Genomic DNA, 19578 nt, shown 5'->3' with positions numbered 1-19578 from the left:
AAAACCAAAAAAAAGAAAAAAAAAAAAAACAAACAAACAAAAAAAAAAAAAAACAAACAAAAAAAAACCAAAAAAAAAAACCCAAAACCGCTACAGTGTTGGACTAAACAGTTTCTGTTAGCATCTGGATTCAGTCCAGTAAAGGTAACATACAGGGCCTTGGCTGAGTACTGTAGTTAGTAAATTGAGCTCTGTGTCAAGCTTTCTAGAAGTTTTTGTACCAAACTCATCACCACAGTACTTGAGCAACTTCCAGAAGTGTACTGAGAAATAAGTAAGATGTTCTTTCAGACTTTTTCCTTGGGAGAAGCATGTGCAAAGCAGCATCTTGTTTTAGATGAGTGGCCTTTTTGGGTTGCTTTTTATTCATTTGGTATTGAGACATTTAGCATTTGTTAGGGTCAGGAGCTAAGGCTTACATTCCTGTGTTTGGATTTATCATAGAGACAAGAGGAAGAGGCACAAAGTTTGCATTAAGCAGACCGAATCACCTCCAGGAGGTGGCTGTTTTAGTCCTTGATTGTCACTATCCAGCAATAAGCGTCTGGTTCTGTTCTTTGTTCACAAAATTCTTCATGTTGGAAAAAAGATACCAAGATTAGTTTCAGCAATTCTCAAGAGCACAATTATGTATCACTGCTGTGTGCAGTCAGGCTCTTTCCAGTTCTCCGCTATGATGCTCACAGCTGTGAGGGTCTATCTGGATTCCAGCTGCTGTGCAGCATCTAGGCTTTTTTCACACTGAAGCTAGCACAGAGGAATGGTACCCACATGCTGCTTACCATTGTTCCTCTGGATTTCACCAAGACCAGCTGAGACATTTCCACATCAGCTAAACATCTTGATCCAGTTTAGATTTCTACTTTCTCTTTTCTAGCACTTGCATGAATACTAAGAGCATATGGAACAGCAGAGACCACAGCTTACCATTGTCTTAAGCAACAGAATAAACATCAGGAGTTGACAGCATGTCACCTTTGACCTGGATATGGTTTTTCATATTGCACATTGCTTCAAGTAACTGGGGGTTTGGTATTTCCTTTTGGAAGTCTGATTCCTGTAAATGAAAAGTTTAAAACCATGGGGAAGAAAAAAGAAACTCTTCTTTGTAACTATTCACAGTAGTAAAATAGTGCAGTTAAGTGTATGAACCAGTTTGCTGTGTAGCACAAGGTTGCTTTGTGAAATGGCTGCTTCAAATGCTGTCATGTTAGGCTGCTCACATGGTTTCTACTTAGGACTGCATTTGCACATATAGTGAATCTGTCCTTTATCTTATAATCAGCCACATGCTTCTGTTAGCATAACTTATTTCTTACTGGGGAATATATTCTTATTCGTGTGATAGTTGACTCACACTAGAATTCTGGAAATAACAGATTTGAGGAAAAATATTTTATTTCCCTAATGAATTATGGTTTCCCTGTAGCACACAGAAGATCTTCCTTTAACTTTGAATGCCTCCGCCGACAAAGCAGTCAAGATGACATACCACTTTCTCCTAATTTCCACCACCGCACTGCTTTACCACTTCACTTAATGCAACAGCAGGTAAACACAAAATCCTATTTTAACTAATAATGAATTCCATCTTCCTGTCTTCTGTATTGGCTTTCATAGTTGTTTGAAACATCGTTGACTTCTGACTTTCATAGTTGTTTGAAACGCCACTGGTGTATTATGTAGTTTGCCTCTGCATGACTTCTAGGTAAAGTGTAGGCTTGTAGTTGCTAGACATGGAGCTTCTCAAACATCAGCCTTCTATGAAACATTGAAACTTAGTTTGCCCTGTGACTTTTTACCTGGCCACAAAGAGCAGGGATGTCCTAAGGAATTCTGACCAGAACTGCATAATACAGCAACTGTCTATTAATCTTTGCCTGTGTGATTACTCAGCTCCATCCTGCTGATGGTGAGAACCTGCAAGCACATCATACACACCTTTGGGGCTCAGTGCACAGCTCTGACATGGCCCTGAGAAAATGGCAGTTTCCATTGCCTGGAGGCAGCATCCAGAATGCTGGGAAAACACTAATAGTTTCCTATCTTGTCCCTGTGGAACAGAAAGAATATTTCCACACTTTGCATTATTTGTTTATAATATTGTATAAGTGATTCTTTTTCTTTATTAATGCTAATACCAAGATTTTTCATTCTGAATAATAATAGAAAAAATAACATGTTATCCTGCCAGTTTGGCAATTTCAGTCCTGTTCCTCCTGTACATGAATATTAAATACCAGAAAATGTTAACTTTGCATAGCTGCTGCCTGAACTAACTGCTGAAATAAGAAATTAATATGACTGAGCATTTGAAATCACTAACTTTGGAAATTCTTCCCCTTACCAGGTCATGGCTGTTGCAGGTCTGGATTCCAGCAAAGCTCATAAACATTCACCAAGCCGTTCGACGCGTTCCTGGGCTACCCCACCTGCAACCCCTCCCAACAAGGACCGTACTCCATATTACACACCTCTAATCCAGGTTGATAGGGCTGAATCTACAGAGCATATGAATGGTAGCCTGCCTTCCTTGCATAGGAGCTCTTGGTACACCGATGACCCCGGTATTTCCTACCGAACATTTACACCAGCCAATTTAACAGTACCTAATGACTTTAGGCATAAACATAGTGACAAGCAGAGGAGTGCAGACAGTCTGGTGGAAGCGGTAAGTACTGCAGAAAAATCTAAAGTAGCTAAGAGTGTCTGTCTGGTTTGCGTTAACCTGAAAAAGCATGGAATTTAGTTCATGTTCATGTCTCTGGGAATGTGGTATTTTCAGTTTCAAAGCTCAAACCTGTTTTCAGGGAAAGATGGGGGAACTTCTCTGTAGCTGTCATGTAGTAAATGATTTCTGCTGTCTCCAAATCTACATTAGTGTGTCAGAGAACTGGAGAGATTTCAAAGAGAGTTGAAATATAAGTTTTCTAGATGAGGATCAGCTATGAAATTTCCTTCCACAGTGTCTGGGAGGGAAGAGATAATGTGTATGCCTGTTCTCTTTGTTTCTATAGAAATTTATTGCCATTTTTGCAGTAATCTGAATAAAAGCTCAAAAACTCTATGAATCAGTGAACTAAATGCAGGGTGGTGAATAACAACTGCATGGATTGATTTGTAGGCATACTAAAAAATGTTAAGAATTCCCTTTTATATTAAACATTTCAAGATGAAGAGTATATAGCATTTTGGAGTCAGAGTTGCTGTTCTTGATCACTATCACTTCCTTTCCATTGCTATTAGCTAAACAATACACTGTTAAATTTTATTTGTAAATGGGACTTCAGCATCTTTCTTCTATGTACTCTAAAGTACCAGGAACGTATCTAAAATTCTGTTTCAGGTAACTGTTAGAATTGCACTAGCTGAGATGTATTAACTGTTGTCTTTAGTATATAAAGGCTGATGATAGCTGCTTATCAAAGACTATTTCCAAATTTCTAAAGAGATAAGTCCAGATGTATTGCCTTATCAGTTATATTATCACATAACTGATACAATGTGATTTGGAGCCATTGGATTGTTCTTTACACATACAGTTTTGCTGTGGGTTGCTGTGGTGGTTCAGCATGGGGTTTCTAGTATTTTCCATAGTTGAGAAACATTATGACCTGTCTGTTCTTCTGTAATTCCACCATATGTCTCATTCTCTCCCCTCCATCTTCCAGGTACTTATATCTGAAGGCCTAGGAAGGTATGCAAAGGACCCTAAATTTGTTTCAGCTACGAAACACGAGATTGCTGATGCATGTGACATGACTATTGATGAGATGGAAAGTGCAGCAAGTAATCTTCTCAATGGAAATATCAGCAACGGGACCAATGGGGATATGTTCCCAATTTTAAGCAGACAAGATTATGAACTTCAAGATTTTGGTCCTGGCTACAGTGATGAAGAACCAGAAACGGGACAATATGAAGAAGACTTAGCTGATGAAATGATATGCATTACAAGTTTATAGTATTTAGCAAGGAAAATGATTCTAACAACAGAAAAAGTGCCTCATATTTTCAAGATGCTAGGCACTAGCTGGAGTGAATAACCAATCATGTTTTGTATGAGTGATGTCACACCTCGAGGAAGCCATAACTAATCAATTTATTATCTCCATGTTGCCGAAATCTGATCAGAGCTTCAGTACGTCAAGTTCCCTGCCACAGAATCTTCAGTTCCTCTGTAGGAATAAGGTTATTTTGAAACCAAGCAGATGGTGACAATCACTTTTTTGAGGGCTAGAGCAGGATTCTGAGGTGTAATATCTTGCCTGTCTTTCAACCTTGTGCTGCTGTCCTGTATAGTAGAGCAGGATTTTGTCACTTAAAACGCCTGCGTAAGTCCGTCGCAAAATTGCATGGGCAAGGTGAGATGGGTGATGACAACCAATAATGTCATTCCCTCAGCACTCAACAGCATATCAGCTACCTGTCACATATCCATTCTAACGTTTCCAAACTTGCCTCCTCATTTCTTTTCTTAATGCTCTTCTAAAATACAGTTGGTCATGCTCTACCTGTTAGAGATGGTTGGAAAAAGAAGTTATACAATCTGTCATATGTAACACCAGTTTACATAGGAAAATATCATTCAGATAGTCTGTTTTATGACTATCACGTTAAGGGCAAAATATACTGGAATAATTGCATTCTTACTAATGCACTTGCAACCAGGTTATAGTAGAATTAGATAAGATAGTTTGCTAAAAATTATATAGTAGAACATATTGTAAATGAATTGTAATATACAATGATTTGTATTTGTAAAGAGATGTTCTATATTTTGTAATTATTGTACCGTAATTGAACTGCAGCAATATTTATGGACCCTAATTATTGTAACTCTCCACAGAATTCTAGATAGAAGTATTTTTACTTGGAATATATAGATCTATAGCATAAATATTTAAATAGAGCCACCTCTCAGTGTAAATCTCTTCTTGGGATAAAGTGTCAAGTTTCAACTTGGCAACAGAACAGTTTTGGGTTTTGTTTGTTTGTTTTTTTTTTTTAAAAATAACTGAGTCAAATTAATCTCTCTGCATAAGGGATGCACAGTTGACTATTTACAGTCTTATACTTGGAAAGGTAAAAGATTTAAACTTATTTTAACCGTTTTGATTGAAAAATAAGCTCTAATTTTATTTTTTTATTCATCCCATGCTAAAAATAAATATTAAAATAATTTAAAAATTGGCACGTTCATGCCAGGGTATTACTGCTCGCGAGACAATAAATTTTGACAAGGTATGTTACCTACATACCCTGCTTTGATAGGAAGCATCTTGTTGAGAATGTATTTCACGAGTAAATGTAAATGCTTTTTTTTTTTTTTTGGAACTACTTAATCTGCTTGGAAAGAAAAGAAATATGAGAAAGTAATTCTTCACAGAATCAAAAACCTTGACGGAAGGAGTATATGATTTTATTGTTTCTACCTTTCTGTTGTTTTATGTGTACTATTCCACAGGTTTATTTTTATGCAAACAAATGAGGGCTTAGATATTGTTCACAATGCAGTAAACCCCTGAAACAACTTTGAGGCTGAAATGACCTTGGAGGAAAATCAAAAACCACTGAAAGCTACTGTCTATTTTGTTAGCACTGGATAAAAATGACTTGTTCTAACAAGTTCTCTTATCAGGTTTTACCTGTAGTTCATATGCTAGATAGCAATCCAGTTCACATTTTTACAAATGTGATATTTAAAACATGTCAATAAACATTTTGTACATAATGACAGTTTCCTATGAATAGCATACAGACTTCCTCTGAAATCATTCTTATTTCAAATGTCAGGATAAGAACTTAAAGGTTTGTAAATTATTTCTTGATCTACATCATTTTGTATTAAAACAAATGCAAAATGTTCTTCAAAATAAAACTGTGTAATAATTTTATTATACTTGGGCCTCCTTTTACTAATAGTTTTTCACCAAGAAGCTCCAAAGGTTGAATTCTGTTTGAAGAATGGGAAGGAATATGTGGAATATAGTCACCAGTCTACATTAGTGCAGCGTGCAAGTCTTTTATGAATGATTGCTGTCAACCAGAAAGAAAGTAATTAGAATATTCCTGTGAAAAAGGGTACTATTCCTCCCCTTCTATCTAGGGTGTTATTACTTCCCTAGATACAGATCTAGGGAAACAATTAGGAAAATCTGTTTAAAATCCCCTAGAATGTCAAAACCCATCTTTCATGCTGTCTGCCAGGAAACACTTGGGTAGATTACCCAGCAGTTTTTACAGTTTTCAAGCCTACAGAAACAAACTTTAGGAGACCAAAATGGAGCTCTCTGGATGTGGTATCACTGTGAAATAATGACGAGTACTTTTCAAAGGTCCAGCTGTGGTGTGGTACCCACTTCCGAAAACCACCTGCAAGGCAACTGAACTTGTACATGAAAAAGGAGGAGGAAAGAATCCCAGACCAGATTACTTAACTGTATGGATTTTTGATAGTACACCAAATTTGGCAGATTGAGCTAAAAGACAAGTTTTGAAGTTAATCATTTGTCCAAAGAGACAAAAAAATCGTGTGCTGACTTCACTGTATTGTCTTGCTAGTATGGTTAGTCCTGAGCTTTCAGTAGTCTGATGAGAGACTTTAGGGCACATATACTCTTTTATGAGAAAACAGTCCTTACAAAAATAAATAACAAAAGGAATTTAGTTACAAACCATGTTCTATATGGGTAGTGGTTTCAGGAAGAAAATATAAATACAGATACATAGAATACCTGTTAAATTTTATTAAAGTAGTATATTGAAAAAAGTAATCAATATATGTACAATTCCATCATAATTGGCACCTTTAAAATACCACCAATCATAGTAATTAATACAGAAAAACTAGATGTTATGTCAACAATTAAAGCATATCTCATAAGTTTCCAGATTTTTTTTATATATGTTTATAATGACAGAAAACATTAGTAAAGAATTAAACATTGTTTTATAGTGAAGTAAATTGAAAGATGCCTTTTTTTGGAGCTTGGATGAGAACAGAGACTAAAAATTATAGTAATTACTATATGTTTGTGTTCTCTCTACAATATTTTTCATTTAAAAAAAATGCATAAATGGTTTTATTATCCCTCAAAATATGTTTCAATGTTTATTTTATAGAAAATACATGTTCCAAGCCCATTTTCCAGATTTCCATTGTTTATAGAGCTGCCTTACTTGATTGCAGACTAATTGCAATCAGAAACTTAGAAAGGATTTTAAACAGCAGAAACATCAAAAGTTCTGGTGTACAAAACTATGAGAGGTGTTACAGAAAGGAACTCTAATGTAGTTTTATAAATAGTACTATTTTCTGCTGCTTTTAAAAGCACTTCTCACACTAAAGCAACTTGAACAGAAATATGTGTACAAAAGAAACATTTTTGGTCACTTCTCTGTCTTAATTTCATTGTCTCCAGCCAGAGACCTCCAACTGTGTGAAGTATCTGCAGCAAGGTATTACCAGGGAAATCCTGGTGTTCTCGCTTGCAGTGCCATTTCTGATTCAAGCCATGCTGGCAGCTCTAGTAACTTCCACATTCTTACATCAATCAGCTTTTACAGTTAACTGGCTTTGAATGCGTAATGTAGTATCATCTGCACATTGATAGAAAAATTTATATCTGTGTAGAACTGGGAATAATAGTCAATTGTACGCTGTGTTAAGTAAAACTCTGGCATTACTAGCCTGTGTTCTGCAATTCAGTATGGTGTAAAAGATGGTTAACTTCAGCTAATGGATTGCCAGTACTCCATAGAGCATCTTAGAATATTTTGTAGCTGTTCTAAGTATCCCATCACAGACTTGACTGTGCTAGAACTAAGAACCATTTTAACAGGAATTCAATATCAGCAACCAGATACAAGGCAGAAAAAACTTTCCAAGAGCAAAAAAAAAACTTTCAAGTACCTGAGCCATTTCTTTGGCACTGCATCAAAAGAATGTCTTGAGGGACCCTCAACACCCTATAGCAGTGAGGTCTAAATTAATAAAGCAACAGTGGTTTACATCAATGAGAACAATTCAGTGCTTAGAAGGGGAGGAATCTGCAAGGTGTCTATGTGTGTTTAGAAATGCAAGAAAAGATGTTTCAGAAAAAATGCCCAATTATCTGATTGCATGGAGCAGCAAGGTGAACCTGAATGTAAGACACACATGCAGTATGGCATGTATGTCTAACCTTGCTGTTTCCTCATCTTATTAGAGCTTGACAAAATGGCAGACAGGAGCTCTCTGTGTGTTTAGTAATAAGTTATGTAAGACAGTAGACAGTTAATCCTCTGTAGTTGTATAATAACAATTCCCATCTTGCATGCCTAGAGTGGAAACCCATACTGTAAATCTGCAGCTGCAGGAACTCCAGTATTCCATCTTTCAAATTGCTTCTCCTTGCAACTGTACAGGACTGTGGTAAGTCTCACCAGTACATATTACTCTGAGTATCCTAATACTTCATATTCTAAATGACACTAACTATCAGCTGAATATCTTTAAATGAAAACCTTAAAAGAGCAGGTGCTGAATAAAATTTACATGCCATAAAAAGATACACCATGCTGTCCTCAAACACACAGTTGCATCAGATGTATTGTCTTATTAACACAGCTAATCAATCACCTATGACTTAAAATATTCTTGCTCTTCCCCTCATTCCAAAGGAATGCATCACACACATAGAAAGGGTTTACCTGCCTCCTTTGGGAGCAGAGTTCACTGCTATCATCTTCTGTCTTCTGTATTTTTGTTTGTCTTTATGCAGGTAGTCTAATGAATTAAGTCCATTCCCTCAGTCGGCAGCAGGGCTTCCACATACTGCCTCACTTTTACCTGGTGCTGCTTGCTCTATCTATCTGCCTTAAACGTCTGCAGTTGTCCCTCTAGCCAGCATCTGAGTCAGCAAGTTTTTTTACAATCTGCTCAAATAATGTAAAATATAATTTTTTTTTGTGGGGGAAAAAAAAAAAGTTTATTCTGTTTAGCACAACTCCCAAGCAATCTTAGGCTACAGAAGCTCTTATTTTATAATTTGAGAGATGCTTATTCAGAAGTTATTTTGGAATAATTAATATATCTAAACTGTTAAATAGATTCAATTTCATTCAATGAGTTCAGTTTATGTTTGGCGTTTATTAGTGTTTTTTTTTAAAATCAGTAACTGAAAGTTAGATTGATACATAAAACAGCCATGAAAGATCATGTCTCTTGCTTTACACATATGAAGACAGTAAAAAAGATTTAAGTACTAACTAAAATATAGCATGGTTCACTGAATAAGTTACTTGCCTTCTAATCTAAAAAAAATCTCTTCTCACATCATCAATATCTGACCTTTTGAAGTATCTTTAATATTAAATCTACTTTGGCTGTAACTTTTTAAAAATAAAATCTGAGTAAGGCACCATTCAGAATAGTTGCTAGGAAATATCTTCTGCAAACCCTTATATCTGAGCAAAGACCAGTAACTTTTAAGGGCATTATAGGAAGTGCAGACCTCTTACTGTGCTAAATGATAAAGTGGTATAACTGTATCAGCTTAAATTGTGAACTGAATTCTGCTAAGCTCCTTGTTAAAAAAAGCAAGGAAAAATCCCAGTTATCCTGTATATTTTTATAAATACCAGCTCCCATTCTGCCATTTCTAGAAAAGTAACTTTCTAATAAATACAATTTATATCTTCCTTCTGAATACTGTACAGTTAAGACTGCTAAACTGTGGATCACTGTCATTAAAAAAACCCAAACAAACCAAATTTGACAAATTGTGAACACACACAGGTTCCTCTCTCTCCTATGGATTCTGATACTAACTAGTTTGGCCTGTGATTAAGCCATTGCATAAATGCTTACATTTACTTAACAATTCTTTGCAGGACTGACTAGCTGTTTTTTCTGGGTAACACTCTCACAGCAGTTAGAATCCTTCCTTTAAATAAGAAGGCAAATCATAATGATTTTCAAAATAGTACAGAGTAATCTCTTCATTCCTCTTACAATTGCACAGTATTTCTGGCTCATGTGCACAACTGTCTTGTCATTTAGAAATAGCTTCTCTTCAGAAAAAACAAAATCTGAATTGTACCACAAAAGATCACGTTTAACTAAAATAAGCAGCTTACACCAAATGATTAAGAAAATTAATAGGTAGTCTAATATAAAGGAATGTTTGAAGTATATAAGAATTATTTATATTTTGAAGTTTATAGGTTGTTTTGCATGATGTTTATTTTATTGGCATGTTCAGTATGAGCTACCAACATACTGATGAAAGCCTAAGCAGCAAAAGATGTGAAAGGCTGAGAGCATTTGTTTATCTCTGTGTTTCCAAGGTCTTGGGCTTATATACAGGAACATTTTTCTCCTGGAGCAATGGGAGGCCTTTAATTATATCTGCAGCTTTCTCTGCTATCATAATAGTTGGTGCATTCAAATTTCCACTGACAATACTGGGCATTACTGAAGCATCTACTACTCTCAAGTTTTCAACACCAATTACTTTTGTTTGGGGATCAACTACAGCAGTGCTATCAGAAAACTGACCCATTTTACAGGTGCAGGAAGGATGATAAGCACTATCAGCCTTCTGCCTTATGAAAGCATCTATGTCTTTGTCAGACTGAACATGGTTTCCTGGTTGAATTTCAGGCCCACGAAATTTTTCAAAAGCTTTCTGAGCAAAAATCTCTCTGGTCAACTTGACACACTGGCGAAACTCGCAAATGTCTCTTTCTGTATGGAGAGAAAATAAGAAAATTGTAAGTAAAAGCTTAATTTAGTAATACATACAGAACCCATAACAGAAAAAAAATAGCATCAAAGAAAAAAGGCTGGAGGGAAGTGTCTCACTTATTGCTGAAAGCCATGATACAGCAGGCTATATTTCAGTCACAGATATTTGCATTCACTGGGAACACGTGAGCTATGAAGAATTCCTCTTTATTTTGCTATACTAAGTGTCTAGCCAAGCACATTAGTCTCAGAACAAAGAAGCAGATGAGACCCATTCACAAATGAGATCCTTCACAAGCAGAGAAGAGCATGAAGTGAACAGCACAAAGCAGCAAACAGTAAGAACCGTGTCTGCGCTTCCAACAGGGAATTGGTTTTGGTTCACACAGTGCTTTGCACAATGGCTTCTTTTGATACTGAATTTTATAAATGAGAAATAGCTAACAATGCACCAACCAGCACTTCTGAACTGGTGTCAAGGAGATATGAAAATCTGCTACTGAGAAAGGCAGGAAACAAGTTGACATCAGAGCAAGGGGAGGTTGTGCTTACCTGTTGACAAGTAGTTAGGCTCAATGATAGGATGGTCTCTTGGGTCTGTACTTTTCAGCTTTAGCCAGCCCACACTCGTGCTCCTCATGGGTCCCACGTGGACCTGCAACACCCATGCTACAATCATGACACAATCCCACCAGATGCATTTCCAAATTCAGTATGAGGGTTTGGTTTTTTTTTTGTTTTTTTTTTTTTTTTTCAGTTGGAACAGTCTTTACAAATGAAACAAATGTAAATGTTAAAAGGAGCTTATACAAAATGCCATTGAACATTTTTCCATTTTATATAAACTTGCTTTAGTTATGATATTCCATAAGGGGAAGGGAATATACCTGTCTTATCAAATCATAGCTGCTCCTTTAATTTACCATACAACCATTCCAATTTAGCAGTAACAGAGCATTCTAGTACAATCAGCAATCAGACCAAATTGACGCTGAAGAAAAGAGATATTAGCAGGAAGAAACATGTATCCAGTGACAGTTCCCTAGCATTAATGTAGACATTTGAATCAAGATCATAGTCTGAAATGGGGCTTGGATTTGTGCCAATGAATAAATGAGTGGCCTCACAGTTTCCTGCTTAAAGCCCTGTCTAAACTACAGTAGAACAGGGAAGACCTTCTTTTAGTTTTGTACAGCATGTAGCACGATGGCGCCCTAACCTGTAGCACTGTGGCACTTCAGGAGTGCAAATACTTGAACAGCAGTTCAATATTTGGCCTACTTTCCCACAGACAAAAAGTAACATAATTTTGGTAGCAATATCAAATAACAAGCTTACTTTTTTTTCCCAATATAGGAGGTTAAGCTAGCTTTTTGGTATTATAGTGAACAAAGTATTTTTTAGTAAATAGCCAAATTATCAATATTTATAATACAGCGTAGGCCTCCTTGCTAAATGTTACCGATATAAACTATACTGGAATATGTTCTTCAACAACTTACCTGGTAAGCCTCCATTGTGGAAGGAACCCGACCATGGTCAATCACCTGAGAAGGGAGAAAGTGGAACTGAATGTCAGGGTGGGGAACCCCTGGTTCACTTCGGATAAAACCACCAGATTCTAAGTGGGCAGTGGCTCCCTCACCTAGAGAGTGTAAAAGAGAGAGAAAATGCCATTAAAACACCTCAGAAAAGCAAGAAATCCACTTCTTAACCTTTGGTTTTAATACTATGAAAAATTTATGTATACAGGAGCAATTGCAAATATATTATTAACAGCTTGTTATTTAAGCAATATGCATCACTTTAATATGCTTTTTAATCACTAGATAAATGCATAGCTTTGGAAATCGCACTGATTTGAGAGCGGAATGTTACAGCTGGTAACTGGCAGGCCTAGGATTTAACTGAAGAGGCAGATTTGGTCCCAGGATCCTAACAGGTGTGGAGGAAACTGGCTGCAGCATCCTGATATTACTGTGCTGCGTGCTCCATGACGTGCAGTATGGTTATCCCATTGGTCACATGTAACAGGCAGAGCCATCTGCAGCACCTACCCTGAGAGGGGAAGAAGCGGAGCCTGCAATGCCTCTCATATTATGGTATTTTCACATCCGTTTAAAGCTCAGTATTGACTTGCATGGTAAAAAGCCACATATGCCCAGTGTAAGTTGTCAAATACTAATTCAGCTAATTCAGCAGGTGACGAAGACCTCAGCTTTGGCTAAACTATTTTCCTGATTTCAAGGATTACTTTTACAGATTCTTTTTAATGTACAATTTACAGCTAGGTTACTGTAAACTGAGTGTGTTATTTTAACAAAAGTAATTTCTGATTTACATGCAAGCCTAAAGGGCTCTAATCAAAGCAACAAACATTCTTTTGGGGCAGTTGTATAGAAAACTTCATTTAGTTCAACAACGTATTTTTATTGACACATTATCTATTTCAAATAGAATTTTTTCTTCATTTTTTACAATCGCTTTTCTCAGTAGCACCAAGATTTTTAAATGTAGAATTTTTCTTAAAATGAGAGAGATAAAAATTTTAAGAAACTCTGTATAAAACCTTCCCTTGTTACCTAAACTATAATAACTCTACTAAAATATTCTGATCTAGATAAAAAAAACAATAGCTCAAGACCATTTGCAAGCTCCAGATACTTCCTAGAACACGAGAAAAATTACACATGAAGGCTCCTAGACTTTGAAATTCATGGATAAAAGGCTGTAATAATTCTAAATCAATCAATGGCAGAATTACAGCATAATTTGTTTCATACCTGTAAACTTCCAAAGCCATTCTAGACCGATCCTCACCATGTTAACTGGCTTTTGTGCATTATACAGAGTAATAGGTTTGGTGCACTTTTGCTGGACATACACTTCTAAATGATCTTGAAGGTTTTGGCCTACTCCTGGGTGGTAGTAGAAAGGGGGAAGAGGGAGAAGAAAGGGGAAAAAAAAAAAAGAAAGTTATTTCACACAGAACAATTATACACAACATTTGCAACCAGAAAACAGCATAAACGGGAACTAAACTAACCTCTTACAAGGGCAGTGATGACTAAGACCAAGACCATGAGTCATACCAGCCTTTTGCTCATGTCAGAACAAGGTTTTACATAAACATAGCATAACTAGAATGAAAATAGAAAGTTAAATGGCAGACATCACTTGTTCTAAAATTGCCATATATGGCTTCTAAGTACAATACTAGTTTTTTTCTAGTTTTAAGGAAAAATTCCTCCTGTTGCAGAATATCTATGACAGTGGGAGTTTATACAATTTGTTGTGGATCAAAACTCATTCCAAATTCTAAATGGTAAGCATGCTGCTTTACTTTAAAAGTACTCGGTGGCATTTTTCAAAAGGGCATTTTTCACTGTCAAATGCAGTGAACAAAGTGTGGAAGTTTATTGCTCAGTTCTAAAATCAGTGCATGTTTCTGCTGATTTGTAACACTTATGTTTCAGTCCACACAACCTGACAGAAAGACAACTGAGTTTCATGGATTCACTTAATTTAATGGTCTTTGAACTGCATCCATAAGAAGATGTAAGGTTAAAAGAAATAATAAAAATTACCAGGAAGATGGCAAACAACAGGGATCCCTAGTTTTTTTAGATCATCTGCATTGCCAATTCCAGACAACATAAGCAGCTGTGGAGAATTTATGGCACCTCCACTTAAAATAACTTCTTTACTGGCAAAAACCTAAAAGGAAATAAGCACAAAAGTCTTAACATTATTAAACCTCATCTAAATGGAAGAAACATGTCAAGAGCTTCTGTTCAGATATGCTTTTCTGATCCAGATTAGACACCCTTCCCTCACATTTTTCTCATTCTAAATGTATTCATATCTTGCCAGAAGATTCTGCAGAAAGAAATTACCAGCCTTTCACTTTGACACCTCAGCTATATAGAATGATGGTGAATGAGATTGTTGCTAGTATTAAGATCAAAATGTAGTAAGAAGATAAATTTTGATAAATTATCTCCACAGGATTTGATATTACCAACAGATAGCCAGTGCTGAGATATTTTTTTCATTATTGTTTTGCTCCACGCAATCATTAGTGTGTTAAGACTCATATACAGAATATTGGTGACTGCTTAATCCATACCTAGACCTGTATTTCACAGGTTATGCCAATATAACTTATTTATATTTTCTATGGAACTGGTGCCAGCTTGTTCCAGAGAGCATTCAAATGATGCTTGTTCTGTCTACATTCACTGGAAAGTCAGCACCGTAGCTGTTCCTAGCCCATGTTCAGTCTTTCATTGTGCTTAGACCTAATGTGCAAGGAGGAAAAAAATAATTAGAAATATTTTTGTGTGGTTTATTTTGTCTATGATACATTAAAAACATTCTTCCTCTTTAAATACACTTTTCTGCTTGATTCTGAACTTAGATGCTCCAGGAATGTTCAGTCTACCTTCCCTACCTCTGTCAGAGGGCTTACTGGAGTCCTGGGAGCTCTCTGGGACCCCAGAGTCTGCTGAAATAACAATGAAGTCACTGGCTTGACGAACAGGTTTTGAATCATACTTCAGTCAGCTTTTTATGATCTTTTAACTTTACTGATGGCTGACATAAAAGAGATCCTACCTAAAATACACCGTAAAAGCAAAAATGCTTTAGTGTAATCAAGTGTTTTATCTTTATGTTAATAATTAGATAAAAATATTAGCTCTTCCACCCTGACAGATATAAAATTTTCCAGAATGTAAAAGCAGACAAGTCCTGCAATTTTAACACTGGGGGGAAAAAAAAGGAAAGGAAATATTTTGAACATGTACTTTTTATGTTATATATTACAAACAAATAGAATTCAGTTGGTGCAATTCATATATGCATTAATATATCTGAAAATTCATAGCAATTAAAGAATTTTGCAATTAAAGCGGTCTAGTATTCAGAAAGTCTTTGATCATGGGTAATTATCTTTCCAAGATTTTCTTCAACAAAATTAATCTTGATAATGGCACAGGAACAGCAAATAGAGACACTGTTTTTGCAGACATTTAATGGCTCATGAAATCAATTAAATTTTCTGCAACTTTTGTTTTACATAGTTAAAATTGTTATCATTACTGATCTACTTAGAAAACAACAGATTTGTTCTGTGCATTAGAAAATGAAAGAACAGTTTGTTTATATGGCATTTTAACTTTTGGCAGGTGTTCAGTAAAAGAACATTGTCTCTTGAGTCTTGTAAACCTTTGTGAACTCAAACCATCAAGATTTGTACTCTCCTCTCTTTAGGATATTATTATTACATGTTTAATTATTTTATAATTGTGAGTAAGTATCTTAGGTTATTAATATACAAATCCCTTTTAGGTAATTTCCTAGTTACATACTCAATAATGAGCTCCAATATTAAAATGTTAAGGGAAATGAGAATATTTCAGAAGTCAGTGGATTGAAAGTTGCATAAAATTAACTCTGTGGATAAACAGTTAATTTGTCATGGTAATTCAAGGTTCCTTCCACATGATTACATATTCAGTGGAAGTTGGACTGACACTGAAAATTGCTCATTCCACAAGAACCCCAAGGCACATTTCATCATTATGTTTTATCATTACTATCCCAAAACTCAATACATAATGGCAAAGTACAAGTGAATGACTCATTATTTGTCCCTTGAGCCATCCAGATTTCAATATCTAGCTTTTACAGCTTTTCCTATGCCAGAACAGCATTTTCAGGATTGTTTTTCAGAAACATCAGCATTTCAGCACACTATATATCTCAGCCAATACGCTGAGACAGTGGATGATTGCACCATAGGTTCCAGCCAGAAACTCTACATAGCACTCTTGCTTAACATCAAGTTATGGCTTGTCCCCTCAGTACTGAGATGGAAATATAATGGAGATGTTAATCTCTAAATCGATACAGCTGAACTATCACCTACTGTACAATAACTGGCAAGGTATCATATACTGAAAGAGACAACATAGCACCTGAAAAGCAGACATTTTGCACAGTAAAGTGCCACTTTTAATAAAAGTTGGTAAAAAAATAATTTTGCTTTGACTTGTACCTTTCACACCCAAAAATAAAAATCTCTTACCTTTTTCTTTTGGCCATTTTTCACGTACTCAACACCAATGGATTTTGTTCCTTGAAACAAGATTTTTGTAACGAGTGTCTTCTCTGCAACTGACAAATTTGGACGTGACATGGCTGGGCGAAGGTAAGCACTAGCTGTGCTCCATCTTTGACCTACAAAGTATATTTACATTAAACTTTGAAATATTCATGCTTGGCACTCTTGAAGATTTTGCTCAATAGCCATCAGGATATTTACAGAGTGAAAGTCTTCACAGAGTTTATAGAGTTCAAAGCAAATGTGATTTAATGTAATACCTAAAGATTTTAATAAAACAAATTTCACAATGACATTCTGGAAACCTACTCTCCTTCCCAAGTTTAACTGTGAATTAAGACTTGCATGCCAATGCAATTTTCAGTAATATACACTACAGTGAGAGCAAGCTGTTGTGAAATGAACAGGGTGTAAAAAGAGAGTGCCACAGCTGTTCAGTAATCTAAACAACCAAACAGCATTCAGTTCATATTATCTATCCATATTCCAAAATGCTTTCAAAAGTACCACTGGTGAGTCAGAAAAGACAACTACTTAAGGATTCCTTTATGATTTACCTTCATGTACAGTCATGTCCATCCAGCCAAATCCTTCTTGCTGATAGCCATTCATATCATCTGTAAAGGGATACCCAGCCTGCTGAGTTGCCTCCAGGAACGCTTGATGAAGAGGATGGTTCGTTTTCCCTCTTGACACATGCAGGGGTCCATTTCCACCTCTGTACAGATCTGGTCCCAGTTCATGTGTCTGTGCTTTCTTAAAATAGGGCAAGCAATGTTCATAGTCCCACCCTACAGCCCCTTCTCTGCTCCATCGATTATAATCTTCTGCGTGCCCACGAATGTAGACCATAGCATTGAGAGAAGAGGAGCCACCCCACACCCTTCCTCTGGGCCAGTACATGACTCGGTTATCCATATGCTTTTGTGACGTTGTGTGGTAGTACCAGTTGTATTTCTCATTACAGAGGTTGTAAGTTAATGCAGCAGGCATATGAATCTTCCACATCAGTCTTTTACTACCTAGAAGGGTATCTTTAGGACCTGCTTCCAAAAGTAGTACAGTACTGTGAGGGTCTTCAGTCAACCTGTTGGCTAACACACACCCTGCTGACCCAGCTCCCACAATGACATAGTTATAAGAGCTGGCTTTTTCAGAACTAAGGTGAGACGATGTACGTGAAATTTTTAATTGTTGGTCATTGATACCCAATATGTTCTTTAATATGTGTGCTTTAAACAGAGTTCCTGTTACTTTGTGCATCTGATTCACAGGACTGCAGCATTTAACTCCTTTCATTAAGTATGACATCTTTAGTGATAGTATCACTCTTGCAGGATTTCCAACAAAAATCCGGTGGTTTACCCTACAAAAACAAATGAACAAAAATCCGAATTAAGATGTAAGCATTAATACAGTGCCTGACCTCCAAAATGTCAGTCATTTTCAGGTAAAGCTGGTATACTTTACACATTCTCACTATCCAAAAGGTTAACAACAATGCCAACAAACATACACTCTGAAACTTGCTGTTATCTTATTCTTTTAATGCAGTCTATGCACCAGTCAAGTGACCTACTATTTTGTACTGTATGCAGCCTGATTTTGATTTGCTTCTTGTTTCTAGGATGGATACCTGAAACACACTTTTTGCGTATTTGCCAAAACCGTAAAGGCTGGAAACCTTTGCTTATCTTCTAGTTTCTCTTTATCTGGTAAGATAGGTAAGAATTTATCTAGGTAAGAATTAAAGAAAAACAACAATTTCCCAGACTTCTCTCTAAGTTTGTGACAGGGATACTGCACAGCCCATTCACAACAATGGCAAGGATGAGAATGCCTACTGCACCTTCTGCCAGACCACCTCTAGGACAATGTCTCTACAAAACACACCTGTAACAGTAAAACCCTAAGGTGAAAAACTGCTGGGGCTTAAGGCATGTCTCCTAACACAGGTGAAGGCAAAGTCTGTTAATCTGTGGCTTTCTATCTGGTTTCTACCTAAAACCAGGTCATGCAGGAGCGCTCTGAGTAGAGTTACAACCTAACACTAGCAGATCCTTTAGGCTGAGTAGGAATGGCAAATTTTTTACATTCAGAAAAGCCTATGAGCCTTGCAAGCAACCCAGGTCTAGCTCGGTGTTGCACAGGTACAGGGACTAAATGCAAGATTTTTACAGCTTGTCTTAGCATCATAGGCATGGATGCTGCTGGCCAGGCTGAAGTGTGTTTTTATCTTGCTCTCCCCCACTGAAACCATTCCTCTTGGTATAAACAATTGGTGAAAATAGTTATCCTTGGGCTGTAAATATTATTGCTCCCTGGCCCATGGCTTCTGTTGAAGCCATTGCTATGGATTCTAGAGACAGCAACGTGTCTAGAGGCTGTTACACTATAATATACTGCTCATCTGAAAGAGGTAAGCAAGCTTTCTCCTGGAAATATATTGAATACTGTAACATTTCAGAAATTAATTAGGTTGTTAATGTTGCTTTTCACGTATTCACGTTTTACAGTTATCCAGTATTTTGTAATGTAAGACAAGTATTTTTTTCAAATATCTGGGGTGGTTTTTTTACTAAAATAAAACATGCCTTAATAAATCACTGAAAATAATCAGCTTTTACTTAATAAAAGGTAGAACTGAACTGTACCCATTTTCTTGGGTAAACCTCTACAATGTTTGTGACAGCACACATGAGCCCTTGAGGCCCAGCTC

The 19578-nt window shown here is 36.4% G+C and overlaps 2 protein-coding genes across 2 annotated transcripts in view; one reads left to right on the top strand and one right to left on the bottom strand.

Moving 5' to 3' along the window:
• The window catches only part of CACNA1D (calcium channel, voltage-dependent, L type, alpha 1D subunit), a gene marked incomplete at its 5' end in the record, with an annotated part of 73255 nt that extends 68321 nt beyond the window's left edge, over positions 1-4934 (top strand). The window contains 3 exon segments of the mRNA XM_008948442.1: positions 1430-1551; positions 2351-2671; positions 3672-4934. Coding sequence (XP_008946690.1) covers positions 1430-1551; positions 2351-2671; positions 3672-3965 — 737 coding nt within the window.
• A 5316-nt stretch (positions 4935-10250) lies between these two features.
• Positions 10251-18222, bottom strand: CHDH (choline dehydrogenase). Its single transcript, XM_008948441.1, has 7 exons — positions 17417-18222; positions 16824-16975; positions 14320-14449; positions 13516-13650; positions 12235-12377; positions 11285-11387; positions 10251-10732 (listed from the first exon to the last, which is right to left on the bottom strand). The coding sequence occupies exons 1-7, from the start codon at positions 18168-18170 to the stop codon at positions 10314-10316; spliced, it is 1836 nt and encodes a 611-aa protein (XP_008946689.1). The 5' UTR covers positions 18171-18222; the 3' UTR covers positions 10251-10313.
• Between the last annotated feature and the right edge of the window lie 1356 nt (positions 18223-19578).

The sequence above is a fragment of the Merops nubicus genome, unplaced genomic scaffold, assembly GCF_000691845.1.
Source record: "Merops nubicus isolate BGI_N331 unplaced genomic scaffold, ASM69184v1 scaffold31169, whole genome shotgun sequence".
Taxonomy (NCBI): domain Eukaryota; kingdom Metazoa; phylum Chordata; class Aves; order Coraciiformes; family Meropidae; genus Merops; species Merops nubicus.
The sequence above is the reverse complement of the archived record's forward strand: the minus strand, read 5'-3'. Positions and strand labels throughout refer to the sequence as shown.

What these genes read in the sequence shown, in the direction of transcription:
- CHDH (XM_008948441.1), bottom strand. Translation starts at nt 18,170, where the DNA reads ATGTCATACTTAATGAAAGGAGTTAAATGCTGCAGTCCTGTGAATCAG. An exon ending in AAAATGGCCAAAAGAAAAAG is followed by an intron (nt 14,450 to 16,823) that starts GTAAGAGATTTT and finishes ATTTCCTTTTAG; the next exon opens with GTTTTTGCCAGTAAAGAAGT. An exon ending in GCCTAACTACTTGTCAACAG is followed by an intron (nt 10,733 to 11,284) that starts GTAAGCACAACC and finishes CTCTCCATACAG; the next exon opens with AAAGAGACATTTGCGAGTTT.